At 38.1% G+C, this 21,526-nt stretch overlaps 2 protein-coding genes across 5 annotated transcripts; one reads left to right on the top strand and one right to left on the bottom strand.

Moving 5' to 3' along the window:
* Positions 1-2,522, bottom strand: LOC148853623 (uncharacterized). Of its 4 annotated transcripts, none has more exons than XM_088983329.1 (6): positions 1,843-2,522; positions 1,504-1,693; positions 1,306-1,371; positions 1,127-1,196; positions 995-1,032; positions 1-914 (listed from the first exon to the last, which is right to left on the bottom strand). In XM_088983329.1, exons 1-6 carry the CDS (start codon positions 1,843-1,845, stop codon positions 811-813), a joined length of 471 nt encoding a protein of 156 aa, XP_088839455.1. In that variant the 5' UTR covers positions 1,846-2,522; the 3' UTR covers positions 1-810. The 4 variants fall into 4 exon arrangements, with proteins under 4 accessions (XP_088839455.1, XP_088839456.1, XP_088839453.1 ...); XM_088983330.1 differs by having other exon boundaries at positions 1,127-1,193; XM_088983327.1 differs by lacking the exon at positions 995-1,032.
* Positions 2,523-2,683: 161 nt separating this feature from the next.
* LOC148853622 (uncharacterized) lies at positions 2,684-19,759 on the top strand. Its single transcript, XM_088983326.1, has 6 exons — positions 2,684-3,138; positions 3,226-3,362; positions 5,687-6,039; positions 17,220-17,316; positions 17,417-17,704; positions 18,514-19,759. The coding sequence occupies exons 1-6, from the start codon at positions 2,994-2,996 to the stop codon at positions 19,501-19,503; spliced, it is 2,010 nt and encodes a 669-aa protein (XP_088839452.1). The 5' UTR covers positions 2,684-2,993; the 3' UTR covers positions 19,504-19,759.
* The last annotated feature ends 1,767 nt before the right edge of the window (positions 19,760-21,526 follow it).

Genomic DNA, 21,526 nt, shown 5'->3' with positions numbered 1-21,526 from the left:
TTTTAAGTAAATTGGTTGCAACTGTGATTAACTTAACCAAGACACTTCATGTGCAATAAACTTTACATTCAACTGAATAATGACCAAAATAATTAAAAATGTATACAAGTAATTGAATTTGTGCATAGGGTTCCAAAAGAAAACTGAATAGCATTCAGTAAAAGAAGAAAGGGAGTGTCATGCCACGGGCTAGGCTGGTCCGTGGGCCAGGTCGGGCTGTGGACCGGGCCAAAGCTATTTATTTAAAAAAATTGAAAAAAAACTTAAAATTTTAATTTTATATGAATTTTGATGTATACAATTGCTTATATATACAACAATTAAATAAATTAGTATAATAAAATCGAAAACAATTGTTTATTTTATTAATATATTATATATATAATATAAATAATATATGGACCGTATCAGGCCGGGCCGTGGGCAGCACGACCCGCTTTGTCGTGCCATGCCGGCCCAGCATATGTACCTAAAACCCCAGGCCTGGCACGGCCCACGGACCATCGTGCCGGGCAGCAGGTGGCACAGCCCGATCTACACCTGTAAATGGGAGGATGAAAGTAGGACCATGCTAACATATAGAGCAAATAAAATTAGTAAATTTCTTAAACCATCACCAGTAAATTATTCAGCGAAGAGGAGAGGGCCATACCAGCAGATTTCCAGAAGAAGCAGACTGCAGAGCTTGCTGGAGCACATGCTGCTTTCTCTGGGCATCCACAAAGTTGGGTGCAACCGCTGCAGAGTTCTTATCCTTTGTAGTATGACCAGAAAATGTGCTAGCAACTTGGCCCTTGTCTGAAACCGAGTTCAAATTCTTCCCTGCAATGGGTTTCCAAGAATAGTGGTTTCTGTCGGGGGCACAACATTGAGATTGTATGGCTTGGCCCCATAAAAAGATGCAGAACCAGCAACTGCATGCCAGAAAGGATTCATCCTTGTAAACTACTGATGACAGTAGATGCTCCGAGCAATGTGGTAACGAGTTGCGCACCTCTTTGGCCGCTGTTGAGAGAGAAACAAATGTGGTTCCTATTTTTTTTTTTACACCAGATCTCCACAAGATCATTAGAGAACTTTTGGTGCATCGCCCAAGTGGACACTACATAAAAAAAATGACACATACCTGGCTAGGCGTCGAAGATCCAGAACTCCCATCCATGGACACAACAACTTGAAGTGGTGGCATGTATCTACTTATGAAGATGGGGGTAATTTCTTAGCTATGAAATATTTATTGTTACGGTTACAATGTTAAATAACCAAAACATCCAGGGAAATATAACGAGGTAATCGGATTCGCACCCAGAGAAGTAAGCCCGCCTGGCCAGCCCGCTATAGTCATCGGCAACGGAAAAGAGGTGAATTGAGCTGAAACAGAGAAGAAAATAATGAAAACAAGCAAAGATAAGGAGAAAAAAAGGAAGCCATTTAATGCGATAACGTGGGGTCAATAAAACAGACACCCTGCATTGCAAAAATTGGAACTTCAAGTAGGTTTACCAGGTTTCTCCGCCTTCAAATCATTTATTCCAGATTTTGGTTGGGCTGGCGGCGGCGGAGGTGGCTGCTGCTGTTGAACTTGCTGCGGTTGTTGCTGTTTGGTGCCACCAATACTGCAACTTTCCCTATCAACAACCTTCTCTAAATCAAGCTGCAGATCAAGAACCCTCTCCTTATTTCCAATAGGTTTCTGCCACAAAATCTGAAACATTTAGTGGACAACCTCCAGAGAGATTGAAAAAAAAAAGCAAAAGATATGAACCAAAATAAAGAGGAGAGATTGAAAAAAAAAAAGCAAAAGATATGAACCAAATAAAGAGTAAAAAATTAGAAACTAACCATCTTCTTCCGAGCAGAAGCATTGGAAGATGACGGAGAGATCGGAGCCGGTGATGCTACTACAGCACTTGGTCTCGCCAGTGTCTCGCCGTTCTTGCATGTTAAAAAATATACCACATTTGCAGGCGGAAAGCTCTTCCGATCACCGCCATTGAGAGAGAGGGGGGAGAGAGAGAGGGAGAGAGAAAATCGTGAGAGAGAAGGCAAGGTCTGCCACTGTTACTGCTACTGCCAGAAGAAAGAGAAGGGAAAACCTAAAAAAACCCAAATAGGGAGAGAGGGGGGAGAGAGAGAGAAAGTGCGAGAGAGGTGATGTGGGGAGATCAAAAAGACAAAAAAAAGAAAGATGATGGAGACTGCTAGCATGGAGACTACAACACTTGGTCTCGCCAGTAATGTTGAAGCTTGCCGGTGAAACTGCTAGCATGTCCGATTACCACCATTGAGAGAGAGGTTACTTTGCATTTTCACTGACAGGCTCTCCTTTGGACGGCCATCGATCAGATCTACGCGAAGAGGAGACAGGCCCGAAGGAGCTCTCCCTCCGAACTTGGGAAGCAGCATCTCGAATGGCAGCGAAAATCGAAAGGCGAAGGGGCGCTCCCATCGAACTTGGGAAGAAGCATCTCGAAGAAATGGGAGAAGCATGCAATGGATACATGCAATGGAGAAACCACCCATTCCAGATATATATATATATATATATATATATATATAGCGGGAAATGTATGTGCCTGTGAGAGTGTGAGGTCGGTGTGAGGTGTCAATTTGTCCCCAGAAATTCAGTGAAGCTTTTCATTTTCATAAGATTTAAATCGATTTTTTTACCAAAAAAATTCGAATTCATATAAAATCCGGTAGTCCAACAGCTCCGACGGGTTCTAATTCGAATCGAAGTCGGGTGCCATCATGTCATATAACTCAAATTGAATCGAACTGGGATGGAGGTACACCCGATCCGAGTCCGACTGATTACAGCCCTGTGAAAAAGAGCCCTAAGGTAAGACACGCGGTTGCAGGCTTCGCTATCTACAAACGCTGAATGAGCTTCACTTTAGTCTTTTGGCCCTTTGGCTCTGGGTAAGATCACCAGAGATGCGAAGACTGTAGCTCGTTATTATCATAGAGAGCAACTTTCCCCTCGCAAATCCATGGCTCCCAAAAACAAAGAGAAATCGAAACCCTCGCCTTCACCTCCTTCCCAGCCTCCTGCAGCCATCGAAGATCTCTTCACCTCGCTTAATCGGCATGTTCAGCGATCGGAGTTCGAACAGGCTGTCAAAGTTTCAGATCAAGGTTTTTTTATCGTCTCATCTCTTTCATTGTTTACATTTTTATTTAAATTCCCTCTTCCTTTTAAGTTGACTTTACAAATTTCCGTAGTCCTGGCAATCGCTCCCGGAGATGAGGATGCATTGCGTTGCAAAATTGTCGCTATGATCAAGGCAGAAAATATTGATGGCGCACTTGCAACAATTCAAGCTTCCGAGAAACTTCCGGTTGACGTCAACTTCTTTAAGGTATACCTGGGCGGTGATCGTTCTGCATTTGCCTTGCTGTTGCTCTATATTTAATTCGTGTATGCAGCACTTTTAGTTGTCGATCTGGTTTTGTAATACAAAAGAGGCCTCAATTCAGGAAATGATGTATTAAGATGACACACGAACTATCCTAAAATACAACTTAAAACAGACTTAAAGTCAAAGTTACCTGAAGTATGTTATATCCATGACCTTTAATAAATTATATATTTTATTAAAGGTGTAATAGAGCAGCAATACTTTGGACCATCTGCTGCGAGGAAAGAAGGGATAGGATATTTGAAAGTAAAGAAAAATGCAAGGAAGCCTTAGGCGCCGTTGGTGCGTCTTTTTGCATGGTTTTTCGGCTGTTTACAAGCCATGAAAACTGAAAATTGGACTATTCCCGTTTGGCACGTGGAAGATCTAGCAACCAAAAGACGCGGCGCCGAAAATACGCGAGAAGCCCATTTCGGGCTGATTTCTGGAAGCTTCAAATGAAGCTTCTCGCATCTTTCGTGTTTTAATCTCGCGCGGAAAGACTTGAAAAGACGCATGGAAAGATGCGCACTTGCCAAATGGTCTTCGGGCTGCCCAGATCTTATGTCAAAAGCTCAATGCGTCTATTAACTGTCAGAGCTACAAGAAGATCTTCTCAAAAAGACTTGCCAAACAGGCCCTTAGTTGAAACAATAACATTGAGGGTGGCTCATTGGGTAAAAAGTTTGAAGCTGTTTTCAGCCTTTAAGGTCGAAGATTTCTTCAGGGTTTGGGGACTTATTGCTGCTTCATCATCTATGAGACGGCAGTTTGTTGAGACTTGGTCCCCTCCAACAGATGGTTGGAAGAAGCTAAACTTTGATGGGAGTTGTGTGGCTAACCCATGCCCTTCAGGTATTGGGGGGGGCATTAGAGACGAAAATGGTTCCATCATTGCCCTGTACTCCGATCCTGTGGAGGTAGGTGATGTGACAGGGGCAGAGTTTCTAGCTGCAGCATATGGGGTTGGGAAGGCTAAAGAGTTGGGGATCAATAGACTGATCATTGAGGGGGATTCAAAAACTGTGATAAAATGGTTGCAGAAAGGGGAAGGGGTGACATGGAAGTTGAAGAACGATTTCAGAAGATTTAAATGGATGTCAAGGAACATGTCAATTCAGATGGGATGGGTAAGGAGATCTGCCAACAGTTTGGCAGATAGATTAGCAAAGCAAGGGGTTCAAAGAACATATATGTTTTGGGCACATTTGTAATTCTGTACTGGGTCAGCTTACTATGCTGATTTCTTTTGTAACTTATTGTTGTATCTTAAAGTATTTTAATCAATAAAAGTTTCAAAGTTATTGATAAAAAAAGACCTTTAATAAATTATATAATCCATAGACAACCCAAAATTTAAACGTATTGTATGCATTGGAGGACACAAAATTTTGCATAATCATATATGAATTATGAACCACTTCAAAGGTGTTAGCCTGGTATAACTATAACATGTGTTTGTGATTATTTACGAGAATTCACATTTTCTGGAGACAAGGGATTCAAATTTTCCTTCATTTATGCACCCACTAGCAAGCCTTTACGTTTCCGGTAGAATCATGGACATTTAACATCCTGGTTGGGTTAATGAAATATAGAAATACATTGAGGACAATGGATCTTATATTCTGAGGTGAGGATGGTGGTAGTTTATGCCGTTGCTTATTGGCATGCACTTGAAAGGGATATGACATTTTTTGTTATTTATTATGTTCAGATACCTTTTCCAGGGTTTATGGAGGTTTCCAATGCTCAGAGGACAGGTTGGGCTTTAAAATAAAATGCATGCAATCAACATACCATCTTATTTGTTTAGCATCAGTAATCAAAAGTTCAATTTAGCAGACAAAAGCCCTAACGTCTTAAAGCGCTTGGAACTAAGGGAATAAAAACAATAATGCTAGGCTGGGATAATTTAAAAAAAAACCATTCTTGCAGGTTATCCCATGGACCTGGTCCTCCTCCCCCCTCGAAAAAAATAATTTTATTTTGATCATTTTATGCTGATTGCAAATAAGAGATAAATGAAGCTTCTAGTTCCTCATCATCCCTCCCCCAAATGTAAAAAAGAAAATGCTTTAATCCATTTAGGAAAGTAAAAAAGACTATTCTAGAACTTAGTTTGTTACGTTTATGAAGATAGTAGCATTCTCCATATGTTTCATTCTATGTTCTGTTAACTATCCTTTTAACTAGCAGCATTCCCTTGCATGATAGTGGTTTTATGGATTTTGCTAGCTCAACTGCTCTTAATCAGGATTTTTTCCTTTCAATTTCCCGACTAGGCATATTGCTTATACAGACTAAACAAGTTGGATGAAGCTTTGGAGTCCTTGAAAAGCCAGGAGAGAACTCCTGCTGCCATGCAATTAGAATCACAGATTCTTTACCGCCTAGGGAGAATGGATGCTTGCATGGATATCTATGAAAAGCTTCAGAAGTTCAAGATTGAGTCATTAGAGATAAATATTGTTGCTGGTTTGGTTTCGGCTGGAAGGGCTTCTGAAGTTCAAAATGTGATGGATGCACTCAGAGTTAAAGCAACTAGCAGCTTTGAACTGGCATACAATACTGGTTGCTCTTTGATCGAAAAGAAGAAGTACACAGATGCAGAACAACAATTACTATCGGCTCGAAGGTAACGTAAAAAATGGCACACAAGAACATTGAGTTGAACTAAAGAATATTTTGCAGCTTTATCTTCCCATGTGTTTTCAGTTGCCTTTGCTTTGTCATAACTCATGCATGATCTTTTGGCCTTGCCAGCTGCCACGTAACCACTTTCCTTCCCTTTCATCACTTAAACATGACTCTTTATTCCCTTCAATGAACTTGGGCCATCATTTTGATGTAGAGATTAGTTCAAGAGAAGTTTCTTTTTGTAGAATATTGAAGTGAAAGCTTTTATGCCCTCTGCATTATGAATGAATATTTGTAGCTTTCCGCCTTATCTGTGATGTTCCTATTGGTCTTGCCTTGCTTTCTCTGGGTAGGCTAATTACTTTTCTACTTTTTTTTCATTATTTTTTGATGAAGTTACAGTTACTCATGAAAAAGTTTATTTGAGTGGGAAGTACATGCTGAATAGGGTGTATGAATCTTTTGAAGCATCAAACTGCTCTCTAACTCTAAGTTTTATTCTTTGAAAACTTTAGAGTATATGAACTTTTCCTTCTCCTCTCCTTCACTCTTTTGGTTCATGCATTTGATCCATATTGGTTATGCAATTGACTGTGTCTTAGTATATTATTTTTTGCCATGTTGTAGTGAAAATTTATCCATATTGTTGTGTTAAAGAGGATGATAATTGAAATTAGTTTTGCATTCATCTTAGTTTTTATTTTTTTTTATTTTTATAGATGCTACTTGCTAGATTCCCTTGATGGTGCTGCTAAGAAGCTATTACATACCGATTCTTGTGTCCTCTCTCTCTCTCTCTCTCTCTCTCTCTCTCTCTCATACACACACATTGCAGGTTCATCCTGCATCAAAGGTCCTTGAAACTGGGTCCTTTACTCTGAGGTTCATTCTAACAATTCAAAAATTGAAGATCTTCCTCTGTTAAGTGAAAACAGTGTATCTTCTTTACATCGGAGGAAGCATATGTTTCAGTCTTACTGGGTGATTGCTAAGATATATTAAATGTCTTTTCTTTTGGATTCTTGTGTACTAGAAAGGTAAGGACCATTACCTAATGATGGTGTTGGTTGTCTGGGGTCTTGAGAGGGTAGATTGTATACAGACTTAACCTTTAGCATTTTTTGTACAAAGTGGCTGTTCTTGGACTCAAATCTGTTTTCTCATGCGTGTCACCCCAAGATTATACCATTGAACCGGGTAATGGCCCCAAGATTATACTAATTGGCAATGCAGTCAGCGTGGTCTTTACAGACAACAACTTTTGCATGGGGCGGCAAAGTGGTTTTATATATGGAAATATAAGCTCATGTTTGCCTTAAAATTGCATGATCCATTGTTTAATTTCTGTTGTAGATAACCATGCAAAGTGATAATAGAACTTAGAGACTATGGCTATGTTTGGATGATGGTGAAAACCGTGAAATGGAATAAAGAGAGCAAATTGTTCCACCATTATTAATTTTTAATTTTGAGAAATTTGGTAGAGGTAAAATTGAATTGCATTTCCGACAATCCAACATTCCAACGACAGCCTAAATTTTATATACTCTTTTTTTGATCAGCAGAAAATATATTTATTTTATTGGGTTTAATTAAAGAAGTAGTTAGTACAACTTGATGACAGCAATGTTATCCCCAACTTTCAAACCCAAGTTACATAGAAGCCCAAAACAATTGCTGCCTCATAACCCCTTGTTTGGCAAGGGAATCAACTAACCCATTTTCATTTCTTATAACCACTTAAACCAGCCTCTATATCCTTAGCAGTCTTTTCCACTTCCCTTATCACATGTTTAAGAGTCCAAGGAGTACATCTGTTGCAACTTTCCAATGAGATAACTACTTTTGAATCTCCTTCCACCTCAACCCGTCTAAAATCCAACTGCTTTGGTAACTGGAGACCTTGCAGCAGAGACACCAATTCAGCCTTCAAAGAGTTTCCCAAACCGATCAACCCTGAAAATAAGGCCAAAATCCTCCTCTCAGAATTTCTGATTACCCCTCCTATTCCTGCCATACTTGGGTTTCCAATGGAGATCCTATCAAAATTCAACTTGACTTTGTTGTTTTATGGGGGTTTCCAGTCCCACTCTTACTCTATCATTTTCTCTCAATAATTGTGCTATTTCGGTTCAGGCTCTTGGAATGTCAATGACTGAGAAGGTTTGAAATCTATCCAATGTCTTTACCCATACTGCCACCTTTAGTTTTATGTTGTTTATCACTTCCTCCAGAATCATGCTTTTTTTTAGAGAAGATCCTATTATTCCTTTCTTTCCAAACCACCTAACAAATTGCTGCTTTAGTGGCTCTCTAGAGCACTTTCCCTCTTTTCTTTGATTGCCTCAAGAAGTTAGGATTGAACACGCCCACCACATCTTGAGGGGGTCCCACCTGTACCCAAAAAAAAAGCATAAAAATTCTCAAATTCGATGCACAAAGGGACAAGAAATTAATAAATGAGGTAGGGTCTCACCATTGTCCCTACATAAGAAACACAAGTGAGGAGAAATGCATGTATAAGGCCTTCTTCTCTGCAGCATATTACAAGTATTTACCTTATCAAGGAAAATTTCCTAGTAGAAAGCTTGAATTTTAGGTGGAATAGGCTTACTCCAAATTTCTTTCACTGGGAAGTCCACCCCTTGAGGATTAGGCATGGCAAGGACTTTGAAAAAAGAACAAGTGAAGAGACCATTTGGTGATATTGACCAAACTCTAGAGTCCTTGAGGGAAGGGTCTAGAAGTACTTATCCAAAAATGTCATGTAGGTGGACCAAGGAACAACCCTCTTTATCCCTTAAACGTCCTATGAAGCCCAAATTCCAATTTAAACTAGTTGGGAAGGTGTTACCAATCTAGACACAATTTCACCCTTAAAAGTGGAGAGAGCAAAGAGGTTTGGAAATTAGTCTTTGAGTAGAGTCTCTCCTAACCATAAATCTTCATAGGAATGTACTTTATCACCCCCTTCCCCATCAAACCTGATGGAATTAAGGAATATAAGGTAAACTTCAAGAATAACTTTCCAAGGAGAAGCTGAAGAGTGGGGAGCAACTTTAGCATCTCAACCATTACCTTTTAACCCATGAATGCTTTCTACCACCTTATTTCATAGCCTGCCTCTCTTAAAGGGGAAGCTCCACAACCACTTGCCTAATAAAGCAATGTTTCTAGTGACAATATTTCCTAGCCCAAGCCCCTTTCTTTCCTTAGATTTGCTAACTTGTTTCCATTTTACCAAGTGATCCTTTTTCTTTCTCTCCCGATTCCCAAAGAAAGCCCCTCATATATTTCTCTAGTTGCCCTGCTATCCCAGTCAGGATGTGGAAAGTGGAGAGGAAATAAATGGGAAGATTTTCCAACGTGGCTCTAATCAATGTAATTTTTCCACCTAGAGAGATGTGATAGGCTAGTTTCTAACTTCACACCCCAATAACTTCTCTCTCTCTCTCTGTCTCTCTCTTTTGAAAGAAGGTAAAGTATGATTGTATTAATAAAATTGTTAGAAACCTTAGAAGTTCCTCAATAACTCTTCAAACCTTAAGAAGTTCCCCTTCTTCCAAGTTGACCTTTGCAATTCCACTTTTACTCTAATTAATCCTAGAACCAGACAATCCTACAAAGTTGTTAATCAATAACTATAATTTTCTCAACCATTTCTGGTTTAGCACTCTTACAAAATAGAATTGCATCATTAGCAATTTGGAGATGGGAAACTGCCACTTGATTTCTACCAATTCTCCAACCCTTAATCAAGCCTTGCAAATTTACTTTCATCACCATTCTACCTAGGGCAGGGGTCTCCTTGCTTAGCCAAGAAGAAATCTTTTGCCACACCATTGTGAGCTCCGAGAAGCTCATGGCCGACTCAAAAGATTTGGAGTCGCCACCCATTTTTTAGAGGAAATGGGCCCTCATTTCAGGTTTGAAAATATTGAATTCAGGTCTTTGATAGTGACTCTATCCTCCATGGGAAAGGCATACAACCAAGAGATTCGGGTCCCAAGGATTGGGAGAGGGAAGGTGTTAGGCACCCCTCTCCAAGCTGTTGTTGCAGCCCAAAACGGGAGTTGTCCAGGCCTAATTTCTTTCAGAGAAAACAGAAATGGTTGCAAGAGTTTCTTAACTCTGGAGGAACATGCTTTCAACTCCTCTTAAGACCGATTTTGTGGTGATGTTATTGGGCTTAGGTACTGATTTCCCTAAGACCCTCACTTCTCTACCTCTACTCTCAGTCAAGAAGAAATTGCAAACAATGGTTCTCCAACATTTCAGAATCTCAAGCAACCCAGAAAAACTAGAAAAAGACTTACCTTCTGTATGTGCCTTGACGGGAGTTTTCGAACAACTCGAAATGAGGTAGAACGAAGCTTGAATGGGTTTTTGAGCTAGGGAGTGCTTTTGATTGCGGAAACTTCTGCTTGAAAATGGATGAGGGTAATTTATAATCTGGGGTTTAGATTACTTCTGAGTTACAGATGAACAAGAGGCAGTATGGGTTGGAAGAAAGCTCCCTTCTCTCTCTCTCTCTCTCTCTTTCTCTCTAGGGGACTCCCTCAGGTTTTCTCTCTTCAGTCCCTTCCTTAGGTTGCCTCTTAGATCTCGAGTTGGGCCTCTATTTATAGAGAAAATGGTATGAAATTCGCTCAGCTACAGTGTCTGTGGCTGAGCAGAGTTCTTTCACTGAAATAGGCAAGATTCTTTCAAAGAAATGGGTGCCTAGTCAAGCTTTCTTATTTGGTGAAATATTTTCTTCGATTTGGGGGTGGTTTTCTTGGGTTTTGCGCAACCAATCGGAGCTGAGGGCGTGCTAGACGCTGCAGTCTCGTATTTGGGGCTGTCAATGGTAGAAAATATAAATTTGATGAACTTTTTAAAGTGGTTTTATCTTTTCTTGGTTTTAAGTAGGGGTCTGTTTGGTATTTTGGGTTTTTTAAGCCTATTAGGCTCCATTTCATTGGTCAAGGTGTTATAATGGGTCAAAAATGGGTCTGGCGTTAGCCATCACCCATATAAGTCTTCAGGTTGGGTTAGATGACATGGCGATTTAATCTGGTGCATCAAAATGACATCTTTCTAGTTTAATGGTCAAATGTGCAAATCTGGTCATGAAATTTGGTGTCCTTGGGTTTTTTGGGTTTCTAAACATAGTGGTGAGGTCTGATCGGGCAAATAGGGTCGGGAGGATTGAGATCTATGACTGACAAGTTCGGATCAATAAGATTTGCTAAAATAGAATCTTTGTTTGATAAAAGGTCAAATGGGGGAATTTTGGGATGAAATTTGGTGGGTTGGCATTTTTTATCACCCTAAATCTAATGGAAGTGATGGGTTTTCGATCAAAGGTGTAGATTGATTGATTTAGTTTAGATCATGGTCTTAGCTTATGATTTTTAATCACGAGAGGGGTTGAAATGGATTCTTACTTTTTTAATGGTCAAACGGTGGCGTTTGGTCGTGAGATTTGACATGGTGAGGTTTTTTGGGTTTTTGAACACAAAGGTAAGGTCTGATTTGTCACGTGAAGTTGGTAGGCTCTAATTAATGAGATTTGTTGGAATAGGATCTAGGCTTGAGAGGGGGGGGGGTGTTAAACAAGGTTTAAAATGTCGATGTCAATGGAAATGTCGCTTACCAAAATATAGGACATACGTTGGAAATGTCAAGGGGAAATATTGTAAAAATTAGAGGCATTGTGGAAATATTATGAAAAATGTGGAAATATACAATGATATTTTGTAAAATGATAAAAGAAGCATTAATACATATTTCTAGACTATTATCTTATTCCCAACCATTATATAAAGCTAAGAAACTAAGATAAATAACAAATTAGTAAATGACGATTTACTGATTTATTATGCATTTTGATGCTTTTACAAGGTTATCTGATATTTTCTTTTCTTATTTTTAATTCTGATTTATTATAAATTCTAAATACATTCATTTCACACTAGTTAATAGAAATACATTTATTCTGATTTTTTAAATATTAAAGTAATAATACATTATGTTTTATTATAAATTTAATAAACTGATTCTCCTTTTTGTAGTGTTAAGATTAAGATAAATTCTGATTTCTTATAAGACTTAATGAATTTATTATGATTTTTAATACTAAATTTATAACAAATTATGATTTAGTATAAAATTTATTAAATTTATTCTGATTTTTTATATTAAATGTAGAATATGGTTTATTATAAAATTAAATAAGCTTTTTCTGGTTTTAATAAATATTTTAAAAAATACTAACTAGTTAATATTTTATGTTTTATATTATAAAGTAATCAATTTATTCTTTTGTTTTTATATTTTGTTAATTATTTTTATAAATATTTTATTTGAAATATTAAATAGAAATTATCAATGGAATAATCTATATTAATATATTGTATTATATTAATATAATATACTAATATATTATCTTTTTAATGTACATTAGTCGACATCTTGTCGACATAATAGGAAAAACTGTATTCTTTTTGGTTATTTGGACCGATTTGGTCGACATTTCCGAAATATTGGAAATGTCGATTGACATAATGTAATTTTTATATTACCATCCATTTCCATGTCGGGGAGCCTCGACATCGACATATGTCGGGCAACAATAGCGACATTTGGCGACATTTGAAACCATGGGGTTAAATGAGGGGATCTTGAGCTACAATTTGGTGGGTAGGCATGGATTAAGGGGAGGATTCAAGTGGATGGTTCTGATTTGAGAAGGATAAGGTCAATCTTGGTAATCATTCAGGGTCATGGGATCTTGGTGGATTTGTGGTGGGATTCGCTAGTTGATTACTTCCTAGTGATCTTGGGGTGATGGATATGTTGGATTTGATTTTGGGGGAGTTGTGATTTGGATATCGTATAGATTGAGACCGTTAGAAAGGAAGTTGGTGTGATGAACAATGGATCTTTAGAGTTTAGTCATGAAAATTGATGTGTAACTACGTTGTACTTTTCAAAGTCTAGGGATGATGTCTGATCGGATGTTGATATTGATCTCAAGTCTCTTATTTGTTTTGTAGGTTGTGTTAGAGGAGGGTATTTCGGATTTTGGGAAGTCTTGAGTTGATCTGGTTATGTTTTTAAGTATCTGGGGTCTAAGAGGAGGGTACCAAGAGGTGGGGTGAAGGGACTGAATAAAAAATGGGTGCTAACAACCATTGTTAAGAATTGAGTAATGGATAGAGCTATCACAACCTTCAATCCACAATCTCCACTTTGCTCCGAATACAAGCCTCTCTAGTATTTCTAATAAAACTTTCCAATCCATTAGGTATTTAGGTCGTAGGCTTTCTCTAAATCCACTTTACACACTAAACCATTCTCTCTGTTATTCCTCTTTTCGACAAACACTCAGTAGCCACTACAATTTGATCCACAATTTGCCTTCCACGAAAGATGGGACAGTGGAGGGATGTATTCGGACTTGTCATTACTCTATTTTGGTGAATGGGACAGTGGAGGACTTCTTTTCTGGCGTTGAGAGGAATTAGACAAGGTGACCCTCTTTTCTCCTTTTTTATTTACCCTAGTTGCAAAAGTGTTGGGGAGGCTAATCTCTAGAGCAGATTCTACGAACCTAATTAGGGGGTGGAGAGTTGGAAGGGAGAATGTGCCACTTACTCACTTGCAGTTTGTAGACAATACAATTATTTTCTATGAAGGTGGGAATATTGATTGGATTAGGAATCTGAAACTCACTATACAACTTTTTGAGCAAATGTCAAATCTTAAAGTAAATTTTGAGAATAGTAAGTTGTATAGTGGGGGTTAATTTAGGGGAAGGGGAGATACTGGAGTGTGTTGATAGTGGGGGTTATTTTGGAGTGTTTAGTATCCAACTGCCCCTTAAGTTACCTTGGCCTGCCTTTAGGAGATAATCCACAGAGAGGGGGCTTTTGGACCCCAGTAGTGGAGAGATTTGAGAAGAAACTTGCCTCGTGGAAGAAAAAATTTCTCTTGGAGAGAGAATTACCCTAATAAGGTTTGCGTTAGCTAACTTGTTTGCTTACTTTTTTTTGGTATTTAAGATCCCGATAGGAGTGGCTAGTAAGCTAGAAAAGTTAATGAGAGATTTCCTTTGGGAACCAGGGAAAGAGAAAAAGGACCATAGGGTTGGGTGGGAGGTGGTGTGTAGGAGCAAGAACAAGGGAGGCCTTGGCATTGGGAACATAAGGAAGAGGAATTTGGTTTTATTAGGGAAATGGTTGTGGAGGTTCTCATTGGAAAAAGAAAAGTTGTGGGTTAAGGTAATGGGTAGTATTCACGGGCTTGCAGAGAATGGATGGGACTTTGGCATTCTGGCAAGGGCTACAAGGGCATCTCCATGGAAAGCAATACAAGCTATTTTGCCTCAGTTTTCAATTTTTCTCCCTGGATCAGGTATGACTTGCATTTTGGCCACCTTATCAAATTCTGGGAATAAGTTTGGGTTGGGGATTCCCCTTTAAAAGAACAGTTTTCGGCTCTCTTTGCTATCTCTACCTTCAAGAATGAACCAATATCTACCTTCCTCGTACCATCTAACTCTACCTCCGGGTTTGGTTGGAATTTGGGACTGGGAAGAGATATCAGGGACACGGAATTGGATAGTACCTTATCCCTTGTTTCAATCCTTGATGGGATTTTCTTGGAGCCATCAAAGGTAGACATTAGAATTTGGACCCTATCTCACTCTGGTACCTTTACTTATGCATCTTTCTTTAGAGCCATAACACAACCTACTACCGTTCCTATTGGCTTGTCTTTCCTTGTTAAAGAGGTGTGGTGTAAAGCTATTCCTCCAAAGGTAGGAAGTTTCTGTTGAGAGGCTTTTCTGGAAAGAGTTAATAGTTAATACAGGAGATTTGCTTCAAAGAAGAAGACCCAATAGATGTTTGTCTCCTCATTAGTGTGTCCTCTGCAAAGCTGTTGGTGATTCTGGGTTTCACCTACTAATTTCTTGCCAATTTGCAAACTCTATTTGGGAATGGTTTACTTCTTTGTTTGGGTGCAGGTGGAACTCTCCAACGAATGTTCAAAGCTTATTTACCTCCTTTCCTTCTAACCAGCCAACAAAAAGGGCAAAGATAATGTGGAGATGTGTTAGGGCTGCAGTGTGTTGGTCTATCTGGGAAGAAAGGAACTAAGGATCTTCTCAGGGAAGGAGAGAATTGTGGAAGCAGTGATAGAAGTGATTCATTTAAGGGTAACTCGTTGGCTGAAGACATTTTTACCTATTTGCAGAAATTTCAGTAGATGACCTTCTTAGGAACTGGAAGGAAATTGCAGGTTCAGTTTCAGCTAGGAAGGTCTCAAGCTCTTACTGGACCCCCCACCTCTTGGTTTTGCCAAACTGAATTTTGACGGCAGCAGCATGGACAATCCAGGGCCCTCCGGAATTGGGGGGTCATGAGGGATGAAAAAGGGAATGTGCTAGCCATTTTTTCTGGGCCAATTGGAATAGGAAACTCTTTGAGGGCTGAGATTTTAGCAGCTTTGGAAGGGATTCAAAGGGCTAAGGATTTGCACATAAACAAGCTGATCATAGAAGGGGACTCTGAGACTGTAATAAACTGGTTAAAAGAAGACAACTCAAGATTATGGAGCTACAGCAATGAAAAGAGGAAATTTAAATGGTTGACAAAAGACATGGAAGTTCAATGCACATGGATAAAGAGAAGTGCAAACTCTTTTGCAGATGGCTTAGCTAGACAAGGAATAAAATGGGAGTTCTGTTTTTTGGGCTCAGCTGTAATTGTTTTTGTTTTTTGGTGTCTAGTGACAGTTATGGGGAGTCAAGCTATTTTAGCTCCCTTTCTATGTATTTTCAGTCTTTAATCATTTAATGAAATCTTTGTTATTGATAAAAAAAATAAAACCTTCCACAAAAGCACCTTGAAAGGGTGAGATCATTTGGGGTAAGACCTGCTTAAGCATCTCCAATGGAACCTTTGAGTTGATTTTATAGAGACCCGAACTAAATTTATTGGTCTAAAATCTTTTGGGGCTTTGGCACCAGTGCAATAAAAGTGGCATTTACCCCTAGGGAGATCTCCCTTTGTGTAAGATTATATCAAAGACTCCTAAGAGGTCTGATTTCAAAAAAAAAATAAAAATCCCAACACTTTTGGTGGAAAGCCATTGAGAAACCATCTGGCCTGGGGACTTTGGATCTCTCCATTGAGCAAATAGCTTCCTTAATCTCTTCCACAAGGAAATTTCTTTCTAATATCAGGGATTGATCCTCTGAGATTCTGTTCCAATCCACATCTAGAAAGCCTAACCTAACCCCAACTGAATCTGAAAAAAGAGCTTTAAAATGATTCACAAAAATCCTTGTAATCCCTTGAGCTTCTCTTATCTCTTGATCCTCCACCTCTACATTGTGAATGGTGTTTTTACCATTTGCAAGTGACTGAAAAGCTTAGTATTACCACCCCTTCCCACAAGCCATTTACACTTAGATTTTTGTTTCCGACAAATTTCTTCCTTAAAATCTCTTCTAGTTCTTGCTTTTGCCTCCATCTTTCCTCTTCTGATAAAATTCTGAGAGCCTCTTTCCTATCCAACTCCTCTATCCTTGAGGTTAATTTTTCTTTGATTTCTTCTACCCTTACGAAGAGCTCTTTGTTCCAGACTTATTTTTTCCTTTAATCTCTTTAGATTTCTGGCAAAACCTTCAACCTCTCCTTAAAAGAAGGATCTTCAAACCACATGTTCTCAAATTCACTATTATTTGTGCTGTTGCATATGACAAATGTATCGGGTTACTGATTAGAAAAAGATAGTTCTTTCTTTCATGGTATAAAAATTCCTTAAATTGTATACTTCATATGACAATGATGGCCTATTATACTAAAAGCCATACTTCAACATCCCCATGTTACATTTACGTTTTCTATGTAATTATTTTGGTTTCCCTAAATTAGAAAGATACAAGGATTTGAAGTGAATGGGATAAATTACCATGCACTGAATGCAAGATAAGTACAAGATTGCTGACTGCAACTAAACTTTTGCTATGTTTGCCCACTGTAATTTTATAGGTTTGATACATTTGCAGTGGCCTAGTCCATTGGTGTTTCTATCCTTATTTTTTCCTCTGATATTCTTCATTAGGAACAACTCCTTCCTTAACAATGATATAGAGTAAGACTCACTAGACATGCCTTTTGGCAGAATTGGTCAGGAAACACTGATGGAAGACAACTGGGGTGATGATGAAATAGAGTTGGAACTTGCTCCAATTGCTGTCCAGCTGGCATATGTTCGGCAGGTGACTGTTGTAACATTTATTTATTTTTTTTTTCCGTTCGTTGATTTTCCTTTCAGCAAGTTTTCAGCATCTAGTAATGCAAATTCTTTAATTTCTTCAGCTACTCGGATATCCTCAAGAAGCCATTGAAGCTTACATGAACATCATAAATCGGAATCTGGTTGATGATTCTTCACTTGCAGTGGCAATAAACAATCTTGTTGCGTTGAGGGGTTCCAAGGATGTTTCTGATAGCCTCAGAAAACTTGATCGCTTTATAGAGAAAGGTAGTGTGGCACAGAGCTTCCAGCTTACTCATGGACTTGATTTGAAGCTTTCACCCAAACAAAGGGAGGCAATATACTCTAACCGTGTTCTTCTACTTCTCCATGCGAATAGGATGGATCAGGTTCGTTATCTGCAACTGTGCAAACTTTTCTATTGTTTTCTGTTGAATTCATAAATAGAGGATTTCTAGAAGCTCAACCCAAGATAGTCCTTATCCCAGCTATATATTATTAGCTACAAAAATCTTGTTTCACTATTCTACTCTATCAAGGATCATATCCATTGTTTAACTTGTGTCTTTTATGGCAATTTTGAAATCTATAATCTATAATTCTTCTAAGATTAATGGTACTGTCAACATTCCAACCTGCCCCCTTGGCTCAGCCCATGCATGTATATGTATATATAAATCCTTTTACTACTCAAATGGGTTTATAGAATTTTAAGTGATTCTTATGCCCTTCCTAAAAAGTGTCATTGGTATTGCTATTGAGTTTTATATAGAGAGAGAAATTTGGAATCTTGCTGGTTATTGATATGGGGAGTAGAAATCTATTTTAATTGAATTTTACTTGATAGTTCAACCACCTGTCTTCATTTGTGAGTTTCCTTGTAAAATAATTATGACTTGTAAGAATTCAGGTTGAGTTCCAAAATCAGCTTTTTCTTTTTCCTCTGTATTTGTTCGAATTAGGCAGTGTTTGTTGATTTGCTCAGGGAAAAGCTAATGTTTTCAACATTCACAAAAATGTAGGAATTTCAAGAAATCAAGGCACACTTAAATTTTAACTGCACAATGCATAGACTAGTTATAGGTGAAAGTGGTTTAATCAAATTAAGCATATTCAGATACATTGTATTTTTTTCAGCTAGTTCTCTCCTTCAATTTCTTTGACTAAGTCTTGCATCATTCTATGAATTTGTTAACAGGCTCGGGAACTTGTATCTGCCCTTCCAGACATGTTCCCAGATAGTGTGATGCCAGTACTGCTTCATGCAGCAGTGTTGGTGAGAGAGAACAAGGCAGGAAGAGCTGAAGAAATCCTTGGGCAGTTTGCAGAGAGGTTCCCCGAGAAATCCAAGGTGGCCCTCCTTGCACGGGCACAGGTTGCTGCTGCTGCCAATCACCCTCAGATAGCTGCAGAGTCTCTAGCTAGGATACCTGATATTCAACACATGCCAGCTACAGTTGCTACACTTGTTTCCTTGAAGGAGCACTCTGGTGACATAGATGGTGCTGCTGCTGTGCTTGATTCTGCCATCGGTTGGTGGTCAAATTCTATGACTGGAGAGAACCAACTGAAAAAAATCATGCACGAGGCTGCATCCTTCAAGGTCAAGCATGGGAGGGAGGAAGAAGCTGCACACCTGTATGAGAAGCTAGTTAAGAGCCATGGAAGCATTGAGGCTTTAGTTGGACTAATAACAACGGCTGCCCGTGTAGACGTTGAGAAGGCTGAGGCTTACGAGAAGCAGCTAAAGCCACTAGCTGGTTTAAAAGGAATTGATGTGGACAGCTTAGAGAAGACATCTGGTGCGAAGCATGTTGAGGGTAGTGGACATGTAAAGAATGTAGAAGCATATGAGGAGGCGAAGGGAAAGGTTAAAGCAAAGAAGAAGAGGAAGAGAAAGCCCAAGTACCCAAAAGGATTTGACCCCGCAAACCCAGGTCCACCTCCAGACCCAGAACGATGGTTACCCAAGAGGGAAAGGTCTAGTTACAGGCCCAAGAGGAAGGATAAAAGAGCAGCTCAGGTAAGAGGTTCTCAGGGTGCAGTTGTTAGAGAGAAAAATGAAGCCAATGCTGTCAGTACTAACGCCAGTGCTTCAAATCCAAAATCAAACCAACCGACGGCCACTTCCAAATCAGAACAATCCAAGCCTTCATCCAAATCATCAAGAAAGAAGTCGAGAAACTAACTGGGCAAGAAACCAAAATTTTGTTCAAGAATATTGAATTTCATTTTAAATTGAAGTTTTGTTTGCTCTTCAGGGATTATGGAAGCTGTAGTTTATTTGCAAGGGAGTCCTCGTAAAAAATTGTTGGTTTTTAGATTATAATTGCCACCATCATCTTCTCTTTTCTCCACCTATTTAGGTTGGCTATATAGATAAGGTTGTGATATTGCGTCTTTCCTGCTGGATATTCGGGTAATGTGTGCTTTAGTTCTCTTCAGAGTATTGTTCCTGGTTCTACTTCTCACATTCTCACATTCATTTGGCCAAATATGGGACCTATGGATTGGTCCACCCGTGCAATCGGTTTTTCCATTTGCATTTTCTTTACAAATTACAATAAACAAATGAAGACAAATAATTTTTACTCATCAAATTTTACTTGGGTGCATTTTATACAGGTAAGATGACATTTTGTTGTTTTTGGTGATGTAGCAGTTATTTCTGATTTGAAAAAACAAAATTATATATGCTGATTATCTTTTTTGTAGGCTGTGATCTTTTGGCTGCGCTTGGAAGCAATGTAAAATGTCATCAATGTAAAAGTTTGCGTTGGATGAGTATTGGAAATGTAAGGTGTATTGGAAAGACAATTTTAAGAGATGTATTGAGGTACGCTTTAGATATGGACGAAAATTTAAGATACGCATAAATATGGTAGAAAATGTAATTAAATCCTAAAAAATATATTACTAACTATATTTACAAATTTTATATGATTGTAAATAAGTTATTTAAATGTAAAAAGTTATAATTTAATGGTTTATATAAAGTATGACATATCGGGATACAATTAGTAACCGTTTAAAAATGATGGAATAACTAAAATGTAAAAAAAAAAACAAAAATGTGAATGTCAATTTTTAAAAACCAATATAATTAAACTTAATATTTAGTAGTATATAAATTTTAATATTTAATTCTAACATTTATTAATAAACACTTGTCACTCATTAAGAAAAGTGAAAATTTATTTAAAATAAAAAATACATATAATTATAGCAAGCAAATGTGTGGCTCATTTGTGTTTGTTAAAGACAAGTAACTAAGGTTCAAATCTTGTTATTGTTAAAATTTGAAGTTTTTACATTAACAAAATGAAATTAATGAGAGGGGATCATTAATTAAAGAAATTAATGGGAGAACTTGAATTAGGCGCTAAAATTCAAATTCAAATTTAAAATTGCCTTTGAATAATTGACTAATTAATGAAAGAGAAATTAGACTTAAATAAATGACATTAATGATATGTATTAAACAACTGTATCAGACTTGTTTCGGGTCTGTATGGCTGATACAGATTGATATGCGAAAAGAAACGAAACAAAAGATTTCTACACGTTCTACATATCGGGTTCAATACGTATCGATTGATATGGCCCGATACGTTGTGATATTTTGAACCTTGGATGGAGTGCAAATCAAGATCGATGTAAAACTCCATTCCTGATTTAGATTTATCAGCATTTGGATGGAGTGGAGTTTTACATTGTAAATCAATGTAAAACCTCATTTAAAGTAAGATTTTACATCAATTATCAATGTAAGTATTATTTTATTGATGTAAAATGCCATGTATTTTGAAGCTCAACGGTCATAATCTTTGTATTGTTTGATGTGAAACTCCATTGATGAGGTTTTATGCCGCTTCCAACACAACCTTTGGTTTATTTATTTTTTTGCCAAGAGATTTGCCTTTTTTTTGTTTCATGCTGACATTAAACGATAGATTAGGGAGAATGATGGTTCAACCCAGGGTCAGATTTCATAGGCACAAAGTACAGTTGGGGTAAGTGCCAGCTCGGAATTGATGCTAATTCACGGGCGGGTATGTGTGCATAGAGTGTGGTTTTTTTATCTTTTGAATGTTTATAGATTTGTAGTGGAAATAAAAAATCTGCATTAGGCTTGTCCTTACTTTTCCAATATAATTAATGATCTCAATCATTACAGAATAAATATAAACTAAAACAAATAAACAAATGAT

The sequence above is a fragment of the Nelumbo lutea genome, chromosome 4 (genome assembly GCF_056320005.1).
Source record: "Nelumbo lutea isolate HS-2025 chromosome 4, American lotus-T2T, whole genome shotgun sequence".
Classification (NCBI taxonomy): Eukaryota; Viridiplantae; Streptophyta; class Magnoliopsida; order Proteales; family Nelumbonaceae; genus Nelumbo; species Nelumbo lutea.
This window is presented reverse-complemented; position numbering and strand designations above follow the sequence as displayed.